General features: G+C 33.7%; 2 protein-coding genes across 3 annotated transcripts; one reads left to right on the top strand and one right to left on the bottom strand.

Moving 5' to 3' along the window:
• The first annotated feature begins 72 nt into the window (after window positions 1–72).
• On the top strand, window positions 73–9953 carry LOC131937479 (protein-associating with the carboxyl-terminal domain of ezrin). The gene is made up of 14 exons (XM_059294958.1): window positions 73–152; window positions 1163–1344; window positions 1618–1803; window positions 1900–2070; window positions 2235–2334; window positions 2496–2598; window positions 3541–3618; window positions 3920–4059; window positions 4284–4474; window positions 4884–5024; window positions 5253–5353; window positions 5601–5737; window positions 6238–6983; window positions 7285–9953. Exons 2-14 carry the CDS (start codon window positions 1168–1170, stop codon window positions 7333–7335), a joined length of 2322 nt encoding a protein of 773 aa, XP_059150941.1. The 5' UTR covers window positions 73–152; window positions 1163–1167; the 3' UTR covers window positions 7336–9953.
• Window positions 9932–22620, bottom strand: LOC131937478 (kinesin-associated protein 3). Of its 2 annotated transcripts, none has more exons than XM_059294955.1 (18): window positions 22491–22620; window positions 22113–22244; window positions 21575–21729; window positions 21207–21410; window positions 20761–20985; window positions 20288–20377; window positions 19966–20144; window positions 19308–19470; window positions 19097–19197; window positions 18594–18812; window positions 18025–18190; window positions 13734–13859; window positions 12609–12707; window positions 11606–11691; window positions 11114–11306; window positions 10796–10883; window positions 10513–10619; window positions 9932–10123 (listed from the first exon to the last, which is right to left on the bottom strand). In XM_059294955.1, exons 1-18 carry the CDS (start codon window positions 22520–22522, stop codon window positions 10059–10061), a joined length of 2430 nt encoding a protein of 809 aa, XP_059150938.1. In that variant the 5' UTR covers window positions 22523–22620; the 3' UTR covers window positions 9932–10058. The 2 variants fall into 2 exon arrangements, with proteins under 2 accessions (XP_059150938.1, XP_059150939.1); XM_059294956.1 differs by having other exon boundaries at window positions 10796–10880.

Here is a 22620-nt window from a genome sequence, read left to right as displayed (position 1 = left end):
AAAATTAAATTATCAGTATTACTACTAAATAGCGAAACTTACTCGTGCTAATAAGCATTTCCGGGTCAAAAGTTTTATTTAGACCTACTGCTGATAAATACTAAAAAATAGTTACATTTTCCACTGTTTGGCATTACACTACGAACTCTCCGGTATAATCTATTTTTAAAAGTTTCTAACTCGTCTTTTCTCTACAGAGCTATATTAATAGGTCTAGCAAAAGTATATAGATATCTAAGATGGATATTAATATAGGCTAGACTACTCTTGACTTGTAGTCTCAGACTCTAACAGACTGAGTCTGAGCTGAGTGAAAAGAAGTCGAGTTCAACAAATTAATTGAAATTATGAATCACTGAAAAGTAGCAAATAAAACAACTAAATAGCGCGTATGCTTACCGCGCGGGTCAGCTCGTATTAAATAATAAATAAACTTGATTTGCTGGGTTCAGCTGGGTACCACCCAAAACAAGTGGGTAATATTAGTAATAATAATTAGGCCTAATAATTAATATTATAGATCTATAGGGCCTACGTCATATGATGGTAATTTTAAACTAATAGTAATTCAGACCTATTATTAAATTATTAGTTTAAAGTTTAAAGTAACCATCACAACATTGAGTAATGGGTAATGTAGTTAGTTAGGTACTAAAATTGTCTGAAAGAAGGGTGACTCATTAAATTTAGTTATTTCACATTTGTAAGGGAATTTATGTTTTCGAAGTGACTACTCGAGAGAAGCTTCTTTCCCCCCAGCGCTGGTCTGACCGGCAAAAGATGCGAAACGCAATGACCTTAATTAATAATTAACCATTCCAAGGTTTGAATGAGTCACTTCTGTGCTAGACTGAGTTGTATCTAGTAGTCAAACTAGTATTACTACCTGACTTAACTGACTACTTGATAACTCTACTGACTGACTCTTAAGTTTACTCTGCATATTGATCATACTCAGGCTACTACAACACAATGAAATCAACAGGAAACCTGTCCGAAGACTAGTCTAGCACCACATATTATGGGCACTTAGTTGTTTTTTTTTTCAAGTTAAACACACTTATCACACTGCTTATTTTTTAATTTATTAAATTTAGGCCTACTTATAACACAGGCTTACTTAAATTTAATGTTATTAAAAATCATTCTCTTTTTCTGGCAGAATTTATGGGTGCAGAAAATAGTATTTTAGAGGGTTGCCAATGGGATGACCCAATAGAATGTCCTCCAAGTTTTCAATGGCAGTTGTCGCCTATAAAAAAATCTGACGGCACAGAAGCTACTGTATTTGAACCCAAGAATACAGAAGGAAAAGATGCTCACTTGTTAAAAAAATGTGCTCTGGTATGTTTGTAGATTTTCAATAAATATAAAGTAGAATGAAAATATTTATTTAGATTAGATCTGACACAAAGTATCTATATGCTTCTGGCCAACGCATGTACAAGAAGGTTACATTTTGATATATATATATATATATATATATATATATATATATATATATATATATATATATATATATATATATATATATGTATGTATTTTGAGATAGTCTGTAATGTTTGTTTCAGTTTTTTTTTAGGTATTACTAATTGATTATAAATTGTTAACTGACAGGTTCTCCGCAGTATTAGACACCCCAATATCCTTCGCTTTGTTGGCTACAGTGAGTCTTCCACCAATGTCTGGCTGGCCACAGAATCCGTTTTACCCTTGGTGACCGCATTAAAGATAATGTCATCAGAGGAACTCTGCCTTGGTCTCTATGACCTCCTGCAAGGGCTACACTTCCTTCATTCCAAGGTAGAGATTTCTCTTTTCCAGACATCTTTCCAGTAGTTGCTTCCCTTTTAAACTTTATCTCAATGCTAATCATTGCATACTTTTTTTTTTCATCAGCTAGGCATCAGTCATAACAATTTGTGCCTGTCGTCTGTCTTTGTAAGTCCAGATGGAACATGGAAACTCGGGGGAATGGAGCATAGCTGTAAGTTTACAGAAGCAACACAAGGCTACCTGGACAAGTGCAGAGCTTTCAGGTGTGAGAGCTCTCTAGCGCCAGAGGAAAAGGTCATTTTATAAGACAATTTAGTAGAATCCTTACTTTACTCTCAAATGTTTTGACTTCAGTAGATGTTTGCTATAGAAAATGCAATTTAAAAGAATTGTAAGAGCTATTGAAAGCTAAATTTATTTAAAAACTGATTCAATATTTTTCAAAAATTCAATTTCAGTATGGCCAGGTGTCTATAGATGGAACCCTAGGTCATGCTAGAGACATCTATGCTATCAAAACATTAGTGGATGCTGCTTTAGACTTGGTGTTGATCAAAGGTAATTCTTCATGTTTTCTTTCTTTCTTTTACAATTTTTTTTTTATTTAATAATACTATAAGCGGTAACACATTTCCTTTAATTAGTTTAATTAAGATTTTTTAGCACTGTAGTGTCAGTGACTGAAGGCAACATTGAGATTTGTTTGAAACCAATTTCAGATGAGACCATCCAAACTATGGAGCTAGAGTTGTCAAAGTGTAGCAGTGTTGACCCTGGGTCTAGACCTAAGGTGTCGGATTTATTGGAAGCATCATCTTTCAGGTCAGTGACACTATACAAGTAACTGTTTATATCAGTGCTGTAACGCTTTATATTAGTGCTGTTAAATCCACATTATGGTGAATACAATTCACCTCCCAAGTACCTTTTTATATCAGTCAAGTAACTGTTTATATTAGTGCTGTTAAATCCACATTATGGTGAATACAATTCACCTCCCAAGTACCTTTTTATATCAGTCAAGTAACTGTTTATATCAATGCTGTTAAATTCACATGGTGAATACAATTCACCTCCCAAGTACCTTTTTATATCAGTCAAGTAACTGTTTTTATTAGTGCTGTTAAATTCACACTGTTGTGAATACATTCACCTCACTGTTATTGATCAATGAATTTAATGATGGCACTTGCTGGTATATGCTAGTGATTTGGTGTTGTAGTAGACAATTTACTGTTAACTTAATGCAAAGCTAATTCATATGAATAAAATGCATCCACAGTTGAAAATTTTAATTAAATAAAAGTTCCCTTTTTGAACCAGGCGGTCCAATGGGCAAGTGAAGTAGAGTTTACCTGTTTCTGTGACCTCTGCCTATGTAGGGATAGTGTGGTCAGCACTGTGCCCAGCCGCCTTTACTTTCCCTAACATAAGTCAGGTACCCATCAGAGCTGGGTGGATTGAGGGAGGTTCTACTGACTTGAATCCAGATTCAAACTCGAGACTTTTGGGTTCACAGTCTAGCATTGACCACGAATTTTATTTACTACTAGACATAAACAATGTACACTTATAGTCACGAATATAATTTATAGTGTAAACCCATTTGATGCATTGTATGCACTATCTGGTTTATAATTATAGTCAAAACTAGAGACTTGCAAAGGCACAGCTTAGGGTCACATTTAAAAGAAACAGTTTCTTTTATACAAAGTTTAATACACACAAAGGCAGCTTTTAATTAAATTGCATTTTTATTTTTAGATCAGAATTGATCAACATCATCAATTTTCTTAAACACATCACTGTCAAGACTGAGACAGAGACAAAAGAGTTTTTCAGGCAAGTCTGTCTTTAATGTGTTTGACCACTCATGTGGATTGTAATCAGATAATTTTTATTGACTTTCTATTTATGAAAAATGTACAACAAATATATGTGAATGTTTTTTTATCAATAAATATTTTAAAATCTTAGATATCTTTTTAATGTTGTTAGCATTTGTGTTGTGTTTTCTAGGCTTTTCCAGAAATATTTTGACTACAGTATTTTGAAATATTATTAGATATTTAGTGTTATTTCAATGCTTTGGCTATGACTTTATTGCTAGACATTTATGACAAACAATGCATTGTAATTTCAGCAATTTGATGCCTAGATTAAGAAAGCTCCCTGAAACAGTGATAGCTAGAAGACTGGTTGTTCCACTTCTAGCGAGGTTTGTTTTGTTGAATCAGTGGGCGGAAGAGTTAGTGTTACCCCATCTACTAATGCCTAAAGGAAGTAAGAAAATATAAAAACTTGCCTTTCAAATTTTATTTTGTTAAAAATAGTACTTAGAAGTACATTGAGGTATTTACTTAGTTGACGTGCTTACATTGTGTTTCAGGATTATTGGTAGGATACAACTACTGAAATGTCTTTCTGCAATTTTATAAATACCTACATTGCTTTTCATTATTTTTTTATTTGATTATTTTAAATAATTAAAATTTATTTATTTCCAGATTCTGAGCTGAGAACATCATCAATAGAGGGACTTATAGATGAAACACTCTACAGGACCTATGTTATCAATCATTTATTTAACATATTCCACGTTCACGACAGCCATATACGCTTGATTCTCCTCAAACATTTTTCACACTACGTCCATTTGTTTTCACGTACTCAGCTAGAGGAGGACATATTTATCCAGGTAATTTAGCTACAAATAGAAAAACTTGATTGGTCTTTGTACAATTCTTTGGTAACTTTCCAATCTATATGAAAATTTGGTTGGCTTTGCTATTGTCACAGCTGAATGCGCAATATTTAGACTTGATTCAAAGCTAAAAAATTTTCCTAATGCACTGAGTGAAGGTCAAACAGCCATCTAACATTAAGTCTAACACATACAACAAGTCTTATCTGGCAATACAGCATACATTTAACAATGACAGATGGCTAGGCATAATGCTGACCACGTAATTAATCTATTCAAATTCCAAGACCACAGGAATGATCTCATCTGCAATAAGGACCATTAATTCTGGGTAACTTCCATTTCCTTTCACAGACGTGCCAGTTAAACACAAATATTTATTTGAGATTCTTGTTTTGGCCAGATACTCCTTGGTGTGAGAGACTCTGATGACAGAATAGTGGCAGCAAGTCTTCGAGCATTAGCAGACCTGGTGCCTCATCTTGGGGGGGACTTTGTCATAGGGGGAAACAGAAAACCATTTTTCTTTCATGGCATTCCAAAAGTAAGTTCTTCATTGCTGGCTTTGATAGGGCTGGCAGTATTAAAAAACACCTGGATTTTTGACTCAGGTCCTTTTTAAGGCTGCTTTACAAATTTTAATTAACTCCGAGAACTTTTTCAAAGTTTATAAAAATCTCAAACATCTCAAATTAAGTATCCTTCTACAGAGTGATGAAATTAATGTTTAAATTTGGTATATTTTAATGGATATTTTTTACTGGTTGTGCAGAAAATAACACATGATGAAATAGTGCAGATGGATATACCACAGAATATGATGTCAGCGCTCTCTTCCCACAAACCTTTGCTCAAAGACTTGGCTAAAGGGAGGTAAGAAATACACCTATAGATGTGTTTGACTCCTTTGAATCTGCTGTGCTGCTTTTTTTGTCCATGCTTTAAATCTCTGTTGCCTGGCAGACCGTTAAATCAATTTGACACACTTTACCCCAATCCACTGTTTCTACTTAAAAAATGCTACATTAAAACAGTACGTGACTTGCACTATTCTAACAATCTTCATTCTACCCATGTTGTTGTCTGTGTAGGACTGCCATCATCTTTTGTTTCATTTCAGCAAGAAGTTTACTCTAAGTAAAGAAAAAGTTTTAGCTGATCAGGAAAAGAAGCTGAAGGAAAAGTTACAGAAGAAGGAAGAGGCCAGGTTGAAAAGAGAAGAAAGGAAAAGGAAGTTGAAGGAGAAGGAACTTGCAGGTATTATGGGAAACTCTTGTTTTACTTTATATAACATGGCTTCTATTAGAAGACAGCTTGGACCAACAGGTGCTAACTGTCATTGAGTGTTTGATTTGGGGGGGGGGGGGGGGCTTGTGTGTTTATTTTTTAAATGTATGCTTTGTCCTAAAGTTTGTATATTGACTGTTTGTAGACTAATGGCAGTGTAAATATAAACATGATAAACAGTCATGCATTTCACTAATTGTGGCCAGAATATTTTGATTTTAATGTTAAACTTATTAAACTTCTTATGTTAAAGTTTATTGGTCACGTAGTATTTAATTTTTTATGAATGCAAGTTTCTTTCAATCTTTTGGAGGATCTAAAACAATCAATTAATTAGTATTAGCATACTGTATATAAAAAATTATACCTTATTGGTGTCTGACTTGTTTGAAACTTTAACGGAAATAGTAAAGTTTTGATCAGCCAGAAATGTTATACTAGACTCAAATACAATTTTTGTTTCCACACAGGATGTGTTGAGAATGGTTTGCCCCCTACAAGCGAAGAAACAGCAGACTCAGGGAATGATGAGATAAGCGAGGAAGTGAAAGATGATGCAGATGATGTTGATGTGGAAGAGGAGAGCTTACAAGTGGACAAAAACTCCCCCGCCTGGTCAGAGTGGGACGAGTTTGACCAACAGATTGATGCTGAGATAGAATCCGAACTACAGAGTATGACCACCATCACTGATGGGGATGGAAAGGTCCAGACATCCCCGAGCCCATACAGAAGTCAAACTCCACCCTCCCCGCCACCGGTAAAAATGGACTGGTCTGACCCAGTTGTGGACAGTGATTTGAAAAAGGGTGTGGAGGTCAAGGAAGATTGGTTAACCTATGATAAGAATAATAAAAACAATAATGAGCAAGTAGAGTGGGATAATGCTGCTGGCCATACCATGTTTGGGCATGTGAAATCAAGTCACCCATCAGCTGGCTCTAAAAGTCTTAAACTCAATTCAACCGCAGCTTTGAACAAATCTCACACAAAGAAGACAGAAAAACCAGTGGATGACTTAGGAATGGGCCTAGACATCAAATCTATAGAGATAAAAACCAAACCTGATCCAGAGCTGGACTTTTTTGCAGACATGGCACCCAGCATAGCCCAGCCCAAAGGTGTGGTTCCTCTTGTGGAATCAACAGATAACTTCTCACCTAAAGTCAGCGGTCAAAACGTTGGTACAATTTTTGCCATGGCAACTCTAGAGGAGGTTAGTGATTTTTTTTTTTAAAGTTCATCTTCTAAATGTTATTCACAACCATTCTTCAAAATCTCTTATTTGCATTATATTAGAGGTGGTTAAAATAGATTGGGTTGTAACATTCTTTTAAAACTCTAGTGGGCGGAGGGAAGCAATCATTATAGCAAGGAAATTAAAAGGGAATCACTTTAAGTTAACCGAGCAGATGACTGTATAAGCATACAATTATTTGTGGCTTGTTCCCAGGTAATCAATAAATATTCTAATTTTACTAGGTGAGGGAATCATTAATTATTTTTTTTATTCCCAGGATGCAGCTGGATGGGGAGATTTGGACACAGACTGGGGAACTGACCAATGATAGGTGTAGTTTGTAGGTTTTTTTCAATTGAAGTGTGATGGTTTACACAGTTACTACTGTCTATATTTTAGACTTTAAAAAATTTGAAGGCTGGTGAACCAACATCAGCAGCTTCTTTGATTTTCACGCAAGCGTCTCACTCCAGTGTGTTATACATCGTTAGAAAATTGTATGTTCTGGAATAATTTAGATAACGTTATATTTTAGAATTGTTATATCCGTTCAGCAGGTGATATTGGTGTTTACTGAACATAGATTATGATAAATAATTTGAACCATTTTTTTTACTGGATAACAATGCTACATGTTTACACTTCTTAACTTTCATCAACCTGTTTTCATTAACCTGCTACATCTTAACTTCCATCAACCTGACTTTATCAACCTGCTACATCTTAACTTCCATCAACCTGACTTTATCAACCTGCTATGCCTTGATCTTGACTTCCATCAACCTGACTTTATCAACCTGCTACATCTTGACTTCCATCAACCTGCTATGCCTTGATCTTGACTTCCATCAACCTGCTATGCCTTGATCTTGACTTCCATCAACCTGCCATGTCTTGATCTTGACTTCCATTAACTTGAATTTATCAACCTGCTACATCTTGACTTCCATCAACCTGCTATGCCTTGATCTTGACTTCCATCAACCTGCTATGCCTTGATCTTGACTTCCATCAACCTGCCATGTCTTGATCTTGACTTCCATTAACTTGAATTTATCAACCTGCTACATCTTGACTTCCATTAACCTGTCTTCATCAACCTGCTACATCTTGACTTACATCAACCTGCTATGTCTTGATCTTGACTTCCACTAACTTGAATTTATCAACCTGCTACATCTTGACTTCCATTAACCTGTCTTCATCAACCTGCTACATCTTGACTTCCATCAACCTGCCATGTCTTGATCTTGACTTCCACTAACCTGTCTTTCATTCTGCCCACATCTTTATACCAAAAGCTGTGCAATAATTAATTTCCTCTCCTAAAAATATTTGTGTGCACCTTAACCCCAGATTGACAGTAAACAAAATCTATGTAGAACATTTATCTGGCTAATGCATCTGGGCTAGATGTCCATTCATAACTTACACCAAGTATTAAAATAGTGAAACCTCTCAGTTGTGATGTACAAACTATTTACACATTGTGTACAAAGCATTGTGTTAAAGCTCACGATCTTCAAGCAGTATTTTACTAGTTACCATATAGGCGACAACCTCTTTAGCTGAATAAGTTTTCTGTTCTTATAGAAAGATATTTTATCTTGTTTCACTCAAATAGACAATCAACAAGAGCAGTCATTTTTAAAGTTGTATCTAGATATGTGCTGTGTTTCGAAAGGTATCCTGGTTGCACCAGATCTAATATTTGTAATAAAAAGAAAATAGTTTGGTACATATTGTAAGATGGTTTGAAGGCAAATTAAAAATATTTGTTCAGCCAAAGCCATTTTAACTCTACACATGTTACTGACAATTCTATATTTACTTAATAAGGAAATTAAATATTTAAAAGCACTAAAGTCTCAAACGACAATTCTTATGACATAATAGCTGCACTTGTAATCATGGCCCTCTGTAATTTGTATAATTAAATTAAACATGTTATTCCATGTTACCATTTTTTTCAAGTGCTCCTCACAAAATTGCTGGTTGTAAAAATAATTTTAATGTATTGAAGCATTACTAAAAACAGGATGTGAAGTAATTTAATCTAATTGCTGTATGTATGATTTAAAATTATTCTCATTGCCATAAGTATGATTTAACTGGCAACATATTGCCATTTTCTTGTTATTGCAATGTTTATTGTACTGGCCTGGTTTCCAGATTTTTATTGTTTTAACACTGCCAGAATTTTTCACCAGTTTCTAGAAATATTCTACACCAAGTATACATTTTAATTTCTAATTAAATCATTGATTTTTAATTGAAATGAATTTATCATATTCTAATTTGAAAGCAAAGCTTTTTTTTTAAGTATTAAAAGAAGTATAGGGAAAAAACAAGTACACATTTTTAGCATTGTTTTTAATTGATTTATTGTAGTTTAATTTGTTAATTTATACTCCACCTTTTTACTCCTGCTGATGCATGATGGGTAGCTTTTTTTTTTCTTCTCACCATTGTGTAAACTACTTTTTTAAGCTTGAAATATTTTGTTGTTTATTGTAATATAACTTAATGGTATACTTTGTAAGCTTTACAAATCGTGGTGTGAAATGTTCTCTTATAATTTATTTATGGAAATTGATTGTACAAATGGAGAGGTGTGCTAATTTTAATTAAGTGGCCCTCGATGACAAAATAAAGTTGCTTTTACTTTTTTATATGTACTTTTTTGAGCTACAGCCAAACACACAATCTGTGGTGGACTTTCAAAGACAGATAGATCTAGTAACCATTTTTTATCAGGGATGGTTGGTCAAATTTCAAAACTGTATCTACTCCCATTTTAAAAAAAAATTTTAATCGTTTTTTAAATAGGTAATAAGGCAACATTTTGTGATGGAGGGTCAATTTATATATATATATATATATTTAATTAACAAAGAATTAAGGCAAAAAATCGGGCAAAATAAAAAAAATTGAAAATAAATTTATTAAAACTAAAGCTGACAATGTACAAGTTATTTTGTCACATGTATTTACATCAGTCTTGTTGTCTTAGTTTTCAGCTGACCAAAACAAGGGCAATGTACTCCAGAATCATTGTTGTTTTAGACTGCTGGGTACTGTGCCATGTAATTTTTCAATGTGTCCATCAGCTGAGACTAGAAAAGAAAATATGTTGGCTGCTGTACAAATCCTACTTGTTAAACATACAAAGTTTAAAGTTCATATCATGTTTCAAGAAAATACCTGTATTGTTTTTAACTACAAAACTAAATACATCCAAAAATTTATCTCCGTGCTGGTACAAAAAATTAGAAGGCATTAGTTATTCGCAGATTAAATTTTAAATTGATGCAATCCGTACTGGGATTAGTAAAATGTCAAGCAAGTTTAGACAACAAACAGGTTTCACATAATATTATCAAACAATATGAAATAAATATTTTCAGGGGTGACTATCATATCACATTTAAAGCACTTTGAGATTATCGATATCCATATTCCTTGTAAAATGGGCTCTTATCATGATCTCCATTTATATATTGACCATAATCTTGGCCGTAGGGGTCAAGTCCACGAGGCTCCATTTGATAGCCATCATGAACAAATCCCAGGTGTCCTTCAGGTCTGATATAAGGGTCGTCTGCTTCATACCTGCAATTATACAATTTTTATCTGGTCAAATAAATGACACTGCTAAATCTGACTCAGCCAAATGACTGACTGACCTGGCTAGACAACTGACTCCCAAACAACATGCAGGTCCCCAGCTTTCATTTTACTTGCGCTGTATAGGCTACATTCAAGTTAACACAATTGGAATATCTTACCCATAAGGCTGCTGAGAATAAAAGTCACTGTACAACCCAGCATCATCAATATACTCAGGTGTCAAGTGTCCATTATTATCATAACCTTCTGAGGAAAAATAGGTGGAAAATGTTTCCATGTTTAGAGAAAATTACCTTTGCTATTACACTCTATTGTGTTCTTTAATTCAATAAATCATCAGATTTAATTTATTTATTTAGAGAACACTCCAGGGCATGTATTGTATATATTGCTGATTTTATGAAATAAGTAACATGAAGAGCAGATCAATATGTAAAAAGTAAAGACAATTTTGTCTACATATAAATTCTCGTTACCATAGAAGAGATCAGGCCTGTCTAGAATGTCAGCATCCTGCAGGTAGGGGTCGAACCCCTGCTCCTCTGGGTACATGAAAGCTGAGTCTGCCAGCTGGTCCACCTGCCTGGACTCGACCATCTCCAGCCACTGGGAGTTGTGCCAGCGGAATTTTTCGAGCTGGATTTTCTTGGCCCATTCTTCATCAAACTCCTGTTGAGGGGGAAAAAAGTTACATGTGTCATTGTATCCTATCCTTTTTGCCTCCTCCACAATGCTACATCGGCATGTGTTCCTGGGTCGACCACAGCGTTGCTTGCCCTGGGGGTTCCACCCCAAGGCTTTTCTATTACCCGCATACTTCCTAAGCATGTGCCAAATCCATTGCCATTTCCTGCCCATGATTTGCCATACTATTGTTTCCTGTCCACATATCTCTCCCAGTTTTTGTGTCTCCTGCATCAGAATTTAAGAACATATTATTTTATAAAACAAAAAAAGAGAATATTTACCCCAATCATGTCCAGGGTGTTTTCACAAACACTTCGTATCTCAGCATTCTTGTCATGCATCAGGTCAATTAAATAGGCAGGAGCCTCTACACCAATGTTAAGGACATTTGTATTATGTTTTAACATTTCATTAAGGTATAATATAAGCATACCTCAAATCAAGTATATAGATACATAAGCATATTATCCAAAAAATTTAAAATGCTACAATGCAGAATTTATTTATATTACTTTACATTACATACAGGTTGACCAAGTTGTTGAGATTGGCAGGGATAGAACTACATTGAGTGGAAAATAAGTAGTTGATAATAAAATATTGATCTTTTTTTTCCAAATAATTAAAGCTCTAATTAAGTCATATTTTATGTCACAGTATATTGTCACTGAGTCTTAACCTTTTAAAGAAACCAGTCCGGTAGGTGATCTTTTTACTACTTTGCTTTCATGAAATCAAAAAAATAAGATCATAAACTTATTTAAGAAATTCCATCTATCTAACTGAAACAGTAATCAAGTTATCGTATTCACATAAAAATAAAGTGTAAAGTACCACTTCAAGTTACCGGAAGTTGTTCAAAAATTTATAGACACCTGTGTGTACAATCTTTATACTTATATGTGAAATTTAGCCTACATGACATAAACAGTGCTCTAGTTATTGACTTTTGAGACAAGGTAAAGCAAAGTATCGCTCAAAAGTTGAAAGAAAACTACAAATTTTATATATTTTTTCAATAGGCCATTACAATACATCCTTTATGTTCTGTATATGATAAAGTAGGAGGGTATAGAACTCAAAAAGCTTTTCAAAATGTAAGCTAATTATTCAGATCTATTACAATACTTCTTCTAAACTCTATATACAAGAAAGTAAAAATGAAAACCAAGTGTGCCTAGCTAAAATGTTTCAATTGATAAAACTTATAATTTTAACGGAGATTAAGCAATAAACAAAGTGTGGGTCTATGTACCCCAGTAAGAACTAAATAGTAAAAGATACGTGTTTCTTTAATGATAATTTCTCTGGTTGCCTCGTGGAAAATCATCTGATAGAACACATACACAATCTGACAGACAACCTCATCATCTTCCTGTTTCGCTGGAAATAGAAATAATTTTTTTATTCATCAGTAAGCTGAGTCACGCAGTTTATGCCAACTTAAGTTGAACAAGCTGGTTGAAAGATATATCACTGACAACAAGCTAACTGTAAGGTATATCACTGACAACAAGCTAACTGTAAGGTATATCACTAACAACAAGCTAGCTGTAAGGTATATCACTGACAACAAGCTAGCTGTAAGGTATATCACTGACAACAAGCTAACTGTAAGGTATATCACTGACAACAAGTTAAGATATATCACTGACAACAAGCTTACTGTAAGGTATATCACTAACAACAAGTTAAGATATATCACTGACAACAAGCTAACTGTAAGGTATATCACTAACAACAAGTTAAGATATATCACTGACAAATGGCTAACTGTAAGGTATATCACTGACAACAAGCTAACTGTAAGGTATATCACTAACAACAAGTTAAGATATATCACTGACAACAAGCTAACTGTAAGGTATAGCACTAACAACAAGTTAAGATATATCACTGACAACAAGCTAACTGTAAGGTATATCACTAACAACAAGTTAAGATATATCACTGACAACAAGCTAACTGTAAGGTATATCACTGACAACAAGCTAACTGTAAGGTATATCACTAACAACAAGTTAAAATATATCACTAACAACAAGCTAACTGTAAGATATATCACTAACAACAAGTTAAGGTATATCACTGACAACAAGCTTACTGTAAGGTATATCACTAACAACAAGTTAAGATATATCACTGACAACAAGCTAACTGTAAGGTATATCACTGACAACAAGCTAACTGTAAGGTATATCACTAACAACAAGTTAAAATATATCACTGACAACAAGCTTACTGTAAGATATATCACTAACAACAAGTTAAGGTATATCACTGACAACAAGCTTACTGTAAGGTATATCACTAACAACAAGTTAAAATATATCACTGACAACAAGCTTACTGTAAGGTATATCACTAACAACAAGTTAAGATATGTCACTGACAAGAAGCTAACCTTACCATTGAGTAGCTCAATCAGCAGATGGATTATGTTGCTGTCAGCCAACAGCTTGGCACATGCATCATCACTGCACACGGTCCCTACAAGTATCACAACCTCCAGTACCACATCATCATCTGCAGCACCTGAAGTTACAGCAGAAATTAAAAAATTTAAAAAAAAATAGCTTACCTTGTTGTAAACCAACGTCAGTAACAAGAAACTAACCTTAACGCACAACCTCTATGATTACAGTACTTATAAGAGTAGAGCAGCTTATGTAAACCAACAGTGGAGAGATGAAGCTGTGATGAAGAGGTGCATGTTAGGTATGAGAATTTTTATGTACAGAAAGATTTTTGTGTAAATAAATAATAAAGAATGTGATAGTAATGTGGTATGGAAGACAGAGACATTTTTGCAGTGAGTACAAAGAACTGTCTTAATAGTCTTGCTATGGGTCTTTGATAGGAAAGTAGTGGATTCTGAGTGTATCATACATCTAGGATTTCGTCATCTGGTATGGTAGTAAAAAAGAGACATCTGTACTGGATTAATTAAATTATTAAATGAGTTGATGTACTACAAGAGCTTGGTGTTAGTTTTTAATTAACACATGTGCTGTGGATTCCATAGGTAGTAGAAGATTAATAATTCAACAAAATAGGTAACAGGACTACAACACTAACCCTAACTACATCTAAAATACTGCAGCATCATGTTCATTTGCTAGCTTTACAGTTGAAAAAGTGAAGCCAATCAATTTTTGTACACACACATTTTTAAAAATAATAATTTTGGTGTTTCTGACCAGGTAGAAAAATTTTGGCATTTCAACTGACCAGGAAAGAAAATCAAATAAGAAACATTTCAACTGACCAGGTAAGAAAATCAAGTAAGAAACACTACAACTGGCCAGGTAAGAAAATCAAAAAACATTTCAACTGGCCAGGAAAGAAAATCAAATAAGAAACATTTCAACTGACCAGGTAAGAAAATCAAGTAAGAAATATTTCAACTGGCCAGGTAAGAAAATCAAGTAAGAAACATTTTAACTGACCAGGTAAGAAAATCAAGTAAGAAACATTTCAACTGGCCAGGAAAGAAAATCAAATAAGAAACATTTCAACTGGCCAGGTAAGAAAATCAAGTAAGAAACATTTCAACTGGCCAGGAAAGAAAATCAAATAAGAAACATTTCAACTGACCAGGTAAGAAAATCAAATAAGAAACATTTCAACTGACCAGGTAAGAAAATCAAGTAAGAAACACTACAACTGGCCAGGTAAGAAAATCAAAAAACATTTCAACTGGCCAGGAAAGAAAATCAAATAAGAAACATTTCAACTGACCAGGTAAGAAAATCAAGTAAGAAATATTTCAACTGGCCAGGTAAGAAAATCAAGTAAGAAACATTTTAACTGACCAGGTAAGAAAATCAAGTAAGAAACATTTCAACTGGCCAGGAAAGAAAATCAAATAAGAAACATTTCAACTGGCCAGGTAAGAAAATCAAGTAAGAAACATTTCAACTGGCCAGGTAAGAAAATCAAATAAGAAACATTTCAACTGGCTAGGTAAGAAAATCAAATAAGAAACATTTCAACTGACCAGGTAAGAAAATTAAATAAGAAACATTTCAACTGGCCAGGTAAGAAAATCAAATAAGAAACATTTCAACTGACCAGGTAAGTAAATCAAGTAAGAAACATTTCAACTGGCCAGGAATGAAAATCAAATAAGAAACATTTCAACTGGCCAGGAAAGAAAATCAAATAAGAAACATTTTAACTGGCCAGGAAAGAAAATCAAATAAGAAACATTTCAACTGGCCAGGAAAGAAAATCAAATAAGAAACATTTCAACTGGCTAGGTAAGAAAATCAAGTAAGAAACATTTCAACTGGCTAGGTAAGAAAATCAAATAAGAAACATTTCAACTGGCCAGGTAAAAGAAAATCAAGTAAACATTTCAACTGACCACGTAAGAAAATCAAATAAAAAACATTTCAACTGGCCAGGTAAGAAAATCAAATAAGAAACATTTCAACTGGCCAGGTAAAAGAAAATCAAGTAAACATTTCAACTGACCACGTAAGAAAATCAAATAAAAAACATTTCAACTGGCCAGGAAAGAAAATCAAATAAGAAACATTTCAACTGACCAGGTAAGTAAATCAAATAAGAAACATTTCAACTGACCAGGTAAGAAAATCAAGGAAGAAACATTTCAACTGGCCAGGTAAGAAAATCAAGAAAACATTTCAACTGACCTGGAAAGAAAATCAAGTAAACATTTCAACCGACCAGGTAAGAAAATGAAGTAAGAAACATTTCAACAGACCAGGTAAGTAAATCAAATTAGAAACATTTCAACTGACCTGGAAAGAAAATCAAGTAAACATTTCTACTGACCCAGTAAGAAAATTAAGTAAACATTTCAACTGACCAGGTAAGTAATCAAATAAGAAACATTTCAACTGACCAGGTAAGAAAATCAAATAAGAAACATTTCAACTGGCCAGGTAAGAAAATCAAGTAAACATTTCAACTGACCAAGTAAGAAAATCAAGTAAGAAACATTTCAACTGACCAGGTAAGAAAATCAAGGAAGAAACATTTCAACTGGCCAGGTAAGAAAATCAAATAAAAAACATTTCAGCTGACCAGGTAAGAAAATCAAGTAAGAAACATTTTAACTGACCAGGTAAGAAAATCAAGTAAGAAACATTTCAACTGGCCAGGAATGAAAATCAAATAAGAAACATTTCAACTGGCCAGGTAAGAAAATCAAATAATAAACATTTCAACTGGCCAGGTAAGAAAATCAAGTAAGAAACATTTCAACTGGCCAGGTAAGAAAATCAAATAAGAAACATTTCAACTGGCTAGGTAAGAAAATCAAATAAGAAACATTTCAACTGACCAGGTAAAAAAATTAAATAAGAAACATTTCAACTGGCCAAGTAAGAAAATCAAATAAGAAACATTTCAACTGACCAGGTAAGTAAATCAAGTAAGAAACATTTCAACTGGCCAGGAATGAAAATCAAATAAAAAACATTTCAACTGGCCAGGAAAGAAAATCAAATAAGAAACATTTCAACTGGCCAGGACAGAAAATCAAATAAGAAACATTTCAACTGGCCAGGAAAGAAAATCAAATAAGAAACATTTCAACTGGCTAGGTAAGAAAATCAAATAAGAAACATTTCAACTGGCCAGGTAAAAGAAAATCAAGTAAACATTTCAACTGACCACGTAAGAAAATCAAATAAAAAACATTTCAACTGGCCAGGTAAGAAAATCAAATAAGAAACATTTCAACTGGCCAGGTAAAAGAAAATCAAGTAAACATTTCAACTGACCACGTAAGAAAATCAAATAAAAAACATTTCAACTGACCACATAAGAAAATCAAATAAGAAACATTTCAACTGACCAGGTAAGAAAATCAAATAAGAAACATTTCAACTGACCAGGTAAGAAAATCAAGGAAGAAACATTTCAACTGGCCAGGTAAGAAAATCAAGAAAACATTTCAACTGACCTGGAAAGAAAATCAAGTAAACATTTCTACTGACCCAGAAAGAAAATTAAGTAAACATTTCAACCGACCAGGTAAGAAAATGAAGTAAGAAACATTTCAACAGACCAGGTAAGTAAATCAAATAAGAAACATTTCAACTGACCTGGAAAGAAAATCAAGTAAACATTTCTACTGACCCAGTAAGAAAATTAAGTAAACATTTCAACTGACCAGGTAAGTAAATCAAATAAGAAACATTTCAACTGACCAGGTAAGAAAATCAAATAAGAAAAATTTCAACTGGCCAGGTAAGAAAATCAAGTAAACATTTCAACTGACCAAGTAAGAAAATCAAGTAAGAAACATTTCAACTGACCAGGTAAGAAAATCAAGGAAGAAACATTTCAACTGGCCAGGTAAGAAAATCAAATAAAAAACATTTCAACTGACCAGGTAAGAAAATCAAATAATAAACATTTCAACTGACCAGGTAAGAAAATCAAGGAAGAAACATTTCAACTGACCAGGTAAGAAAATCAAGGAAAAAACATTTCAACTGACTAGGTAAGAAAATCAAATAAGAACCATTTCAACTGACCAGGTAAGAAAATCAAATAAGAAACATTTCAACTGGCCAGGAAAGAAAATCAAATAAGAAACATTTCAACTGACTAGGTAAGAAAATCAAATAAGAAACATTTCAACTGACCAGGTAAGTAAATCAAATAAGAAACATTTCAACTGGTCAAGTAAGAAAATCAAATAAGAAACATTTCAACTGACCAGGCTGCAGCTTCCCCTTGATCCAAGGAATCAGGTTGTATTCCTTGAGTATCAGCTCGTAGTCCAGGTCTGGTATTGTCAGGTTACCCAGAATTCCTAAACATTCAAGGCTGAAATCTTCATTCTCCCACTGTAGTATATGTGTACACAAGTCGGAGATGTAGTCCTAAAAATTAAAATTCAGATTTTTTTTCAGATATTTTTGCTAAAATAAACTAATACAATGTACAATTGAAATAAATTTGTTACCTAAAAATAATGTATAATAAATCATAAATATGATAAATGGTTTATTAGCTATTAAGATTAAGGTAGCAATAGCAATTACAATAAAAGGTGATTCAACAGTATATTAGTGATTTCAATATTACTCAGTCAGCTGCTTTTGATGACCTGCGCAAATGAAGAGCGTGAAGTTGCACTGATTGATTTTAGCAAGCAATTTTTGGGAGATTTTTGTAGCTGTGTTACTCAGCGCACAGAAGTCAAATGTTGTCAAGCTTTTGAAACTAGTTCTAACTAAACCTAGACAGGTATGAAAACTTGAATCAGATGAAAGATGAACTTACAATGAAGAGATTTTTTGTAGTCCCAGAGTGCTGGGACAAGTTTCTGATCATCTTCATGAGGAAAGGATCCTTGAACTTGAAGGCTCGTTTCATGAGCAACTTTAGGCCAGGCCCATCACAGATAAGCTGAGCTGCTCGTTTGTTGGCTGCCAGGTTTATACACAGAGCCACAAGTTCAAGGTCAGGGTCTTCAGGACTCTCCAGCAACATCTTCATGGCCTAAGGGACCAGATCAATATGAATTAACACATTTTAAGCTTGCCAGGTCAATATTTTAGAAACTTGCTGTTTTTAATTTCATGACTGTTGCCAGAAAAAAGCAGTGGAAATATTTATAAATTGCACTATAATAAACTAAAAATAACCTTTATTTAAATGTATTGTACATGTTAGATATTTATTACATTTTTCTAGAAATAGTTATTATGCCATAGCATGTGTCATATTAAAGTTTGACATGTTATCGATTTTGTCTCACTTTTAGAAGAGTTAAATAAACTTACCAGTGGGACACAGTCTGTGAAAGTAAACATTGACTTGGCCTTGTCATCCATGCTGATGTGGTACAGGATACATAGAACCAGTTGCCTGTGGTTCTCATTGGCTGAAACATGCGCAGAAAATCATCAGCTGCTTAAAAACTTTATTATCTAAATATTTTTTGTAACATATAATAAAGATATCTGCATATGAAGTTATAATAAAGAAACCTACTCAGCAAGTTGACAAGTTTGGGCAGCAGGCCAAACTTGATGATTTTGTTGCGAATGTCAGGATCAAAGCTGAGGTTAAGGAGTAACCGAATGATGATGTTGAGCAGATCCTCGTGGTCACATGGGATCAGTCTCGTCAGCTTTTCTACAATGTTCATTTCAACCTGCAATGAATGTAACGTAACTTCCTTGAGTCAGCTGTAAGAACAGTCTTAAGATTTATTAAGTTCTGAATATCTGTTCAACATTAGTTTACAGCTGTTTTTAATTGTAAAAAGAACAAACTATTTTATTTTGAATATTATGGGATTCTTTTTAACAAAGTAAATTCTGTCTACCTAAGTATATATAATACACCCTGAAAATTAAAACTGTTGCTGATTGTAATTTTTATTTCTTAAAGTTTAAATGTCCCACAAGTAATGATATGAGAAGCTCCGTTTTGAAAAAGGTTATAAATATTACTGTGGTTTTCAGCTTGTATTTGCCAAATACTCTGTATTGAAAGCCATGTGATAATTTTTTATATGTTATACAAAGTATTGTTTTTTATAATAATAATTCTATCATGATGAACTCTACAGCTGCACACCCATCCATGACTAGAACGATTAACCTACAATGCAAAAAATGATGACACCTCTATAATTCAAACTCACCATTTCCTTTTTGTTCTCAATAAAAATGCTGAGTTTTTTAAGGAAAGAAACCACCAAGATGAGCAGTTCAAAGTTATTCCTGTCCAGCGTGTTGACCAGCATGCGGACAATGCCCTTGTTCCTCATCTTCAGCTCAACGCTCAGATCTTCGGCCAAGTTCAGAAGCAGGTAGTAGGAGACTGACCAAAGAATACAAAGACAGATGTTACATTGGCAGAATGTCCTTATGGTCATCACAGATATTAAGACTAATCCGATACTTAGAGAGTCCAACAAGACAAAAAATGTATTGTTTAACACATCTTTAAATCTATCAAGTCACCTCGCAGTAGTTGCTCCTGTTTCCGCACAAGGCCTTCATATTTCTTTAAGCTTTTTTCATAATCTTCTCTCAATTTACCATTATCTTCAGCTGTAATGAGAATGAAGAATAAACATTTTTATTCTGCAAAAAGATGAGTTACTCAAAAATAAAACCATTTTCAAGATCAGTATTGGTTGTGGACATTACCTTTAATTATTTTTTAGCTTTAATGCTTTATGTTCAATTATATTCTATTCTTTAATTCTAAGAAACTTTTAAAAAGAATTATTAACCAACTAATCAACTAAGAAAATGTAAATTATTTTTAGAACAATAAGTACAATAACTGTAGCTAATGAAAAACTAAACTTAAATGTACACAACAACTTAAAAAAGAAATATACTAAGCTAACAATTTTTTTACTCTAGTAGATGAAATTTTGAACAAAATGTACAAACTAGTTAAGAAAAAAAAAACGTTCAGGACTGACCCGATTTTTTCTTCTTGTTGAGCTCCTCCTGCCAAAGCTCATGTTTCTTGAGTTCGTGCTGAATGATGGTCATGCACAACGTCCCCATCTTAAAGTGGAGGATGACGGCATGAAAGGAGGAGAAGGATGAAAAACAGAAGAAGATGTAGATGATATTGGTGGCCAGGTCTGTGCTGCGCTTCCACTCTTCTCGTAGCAGTCGAACCAGAGCACTCACAACAGTTTCTAGAAAAGAAAAGAGAATACATGGATAATACAGTACATTGTTTTTGTAGTGTTATTATAAACAACAATGCATTGATGAATATAATTAATACAAATCATAGTCTTATTTATCACCTAAAATAACTGTAAAAAAATGCTAATTGCAATGAGCCACATAATTGTAAAGAATTATTTCCAGCTATTAAAGTAGAAAAGTACACAAAAAAGCAAGTTAACCTCACCATTTTGAAACAGTTCCTCCAAGTTGTCAGGATTGCGGGCCAGCTGCAGGATAAGGGCACAACCTTTGACCTTCTCAGGCAGCTCTTCATACAGCATTTCAAGGTAATCATCAACATCATTGATGTTTGCCACTTCATCAGTCTCTGTCCCATCACACACAGATGGATCCCCTGGTTTATCTGAAAGCTTTGTTTTGCCAGAGGCTGGAAAAATTTTTTTTTTAATTAAATCACAACCATGCAAAACAAAAACATTACTGTTAACATAATTTTAACAAATAATGTTTGCAAGGAGAAAAATTGTTAAAGAAAATTAGTCAGGAAATCTATTTAACCCCCCCCCCCCCCCCCCCCCAAAAAAAAATCACCTTTAACAGGAGCTGTTTCCTTTCTGTTTTGTAAATAATAAAGCAGCTGTTCTACTTCAGGCAGCTTGCTTGGATGAATAAGTTTACATTTTTCGATGATTTCCTTAGCTAGAGTACTTAAATCACTGTTTTCATGTAAACCTTTCACTCGAATGCTGAAAAGCAAATATAGAAAAAAAAAATGATAGAGAAAAAAGGCCGGACAAAAACACTGAAAACTGCTATACATACTGCAATGTCAATTAAAGCTTACATTTTTTTGTTTATTGAACACTCGCTTTTCATTAAAATTTTAATTCTCCCTAAAAAAATACAACAACATAAAAGAGTTGATAGAATGAAACAAACTTAAAAGATATTTAGTAAAAAAAATAACAGTCTACTAACAGGCCTATATTATTGCTGTGTAAGTTTCATTTTTATTTTAACCACTTAGAATCTTATTTAAGTATGCCTTAATTTTTTTTTTTAATGTACACTTAGGACTTAAGGGAAAAAATAGCACTACAATAAGTATTGTGAAAAAAAATCGACGTACATCTTCTGGCACTCCTTTCTTTCCCCCAACATAGGGTCACCCATTTCACCCAGAATAGTTGCTTCCAATTCATAGTTGACAACCAGGGCTTTTTCTGTTGGGTGCACATCGATACTGCCACCTTTCACCTTTCTAGAAACAATATTTACAGTATAGATTATAGATCTAGATTTCTAGTAGTATTTGATCTAGGTTTTAATTAGTTAACTAGTATGTCATAGTGGCAATACGAGTATGGATGGTACTGTTGTTTGGTAGACGATGCAGCATGATGCTGAATGATGGTGAAAAAAAAAAAAAAGGTAGGGCGTCCCTGGTTACCTGGTGAAGACAAATAGTAGTAAACAATAGTTTATTAAAAAAACAACCGTTTTGTACCTTTTAAGATATCTGGCATCCTCTGCTTGCATGGTTATAAAGGGTGAATATAAAATTTAAGAACGTTTTATCGCTTTTGTAATATCACTATCTTAGTGCAGTTAGTTTTGTCAGACATTTTGTTTTCTAA

The sequence above is a fragment of the Physella acuta genome, unplaced genomic scaffold, assembly GCF_028476545.2.
Source record: "Physella acuta isolate Inbredline_101_S28 unplaced genomic scaffold, ASM2847654v3 ptg000211l, whole genome shotgun sequence".
Taxonomy (NCBI): domain Eukaryota; kingdom Metazoa; phylum Mollusca; class Gastropoda; family Physidae; genus Physella; species Physella acuta.
This window is presented reverse-complemented; position numbering and strand designations above follow the sequence as displayed.

Coding starts and splice junctions, on each gene's coding strand:
- LOC131937479 (XM_059294958.1), top strand. CDS start 1,168: ATGGGTGCAGAAAATAGTATTTTAGAGGGTTGCCAATGGGATGACCCA. Junction 2,599..3,540: donor TTGGAAGCATCATCTTTCAG/GTCAGTGACACT, acceptor TTTTATTTTTAG/ATCAGAATTGATCAACATCA. Junction 6,984..7,284: donor CCATGGCAACTCTAGAGGAG/GTTAGTGATTTT, acceptor TTTTATTCCCAG/GATGCAGCTGGATGGGGAGA.
- LOC131937478 (XM_059294955.1), bottom strand. CDS start 22,522: ATGCAAGCAGAGGATGCCAGATATCTTAAAAG. Junction 21,411..21,574: donor GGAAACAGCTCCTGTTAAAG/GTGATTTTTTTT, acceptor AAATTTTTCCAG/CCTCTGGCAAAACAAAGCTT. Junction 20,986..21,206: donor GGAGGAACTGTTTCAAAATG/GTGAGGTTAACT, acceptor TTTCTTTTCTAG/AAACTGTTGTGAGTGCTCTG.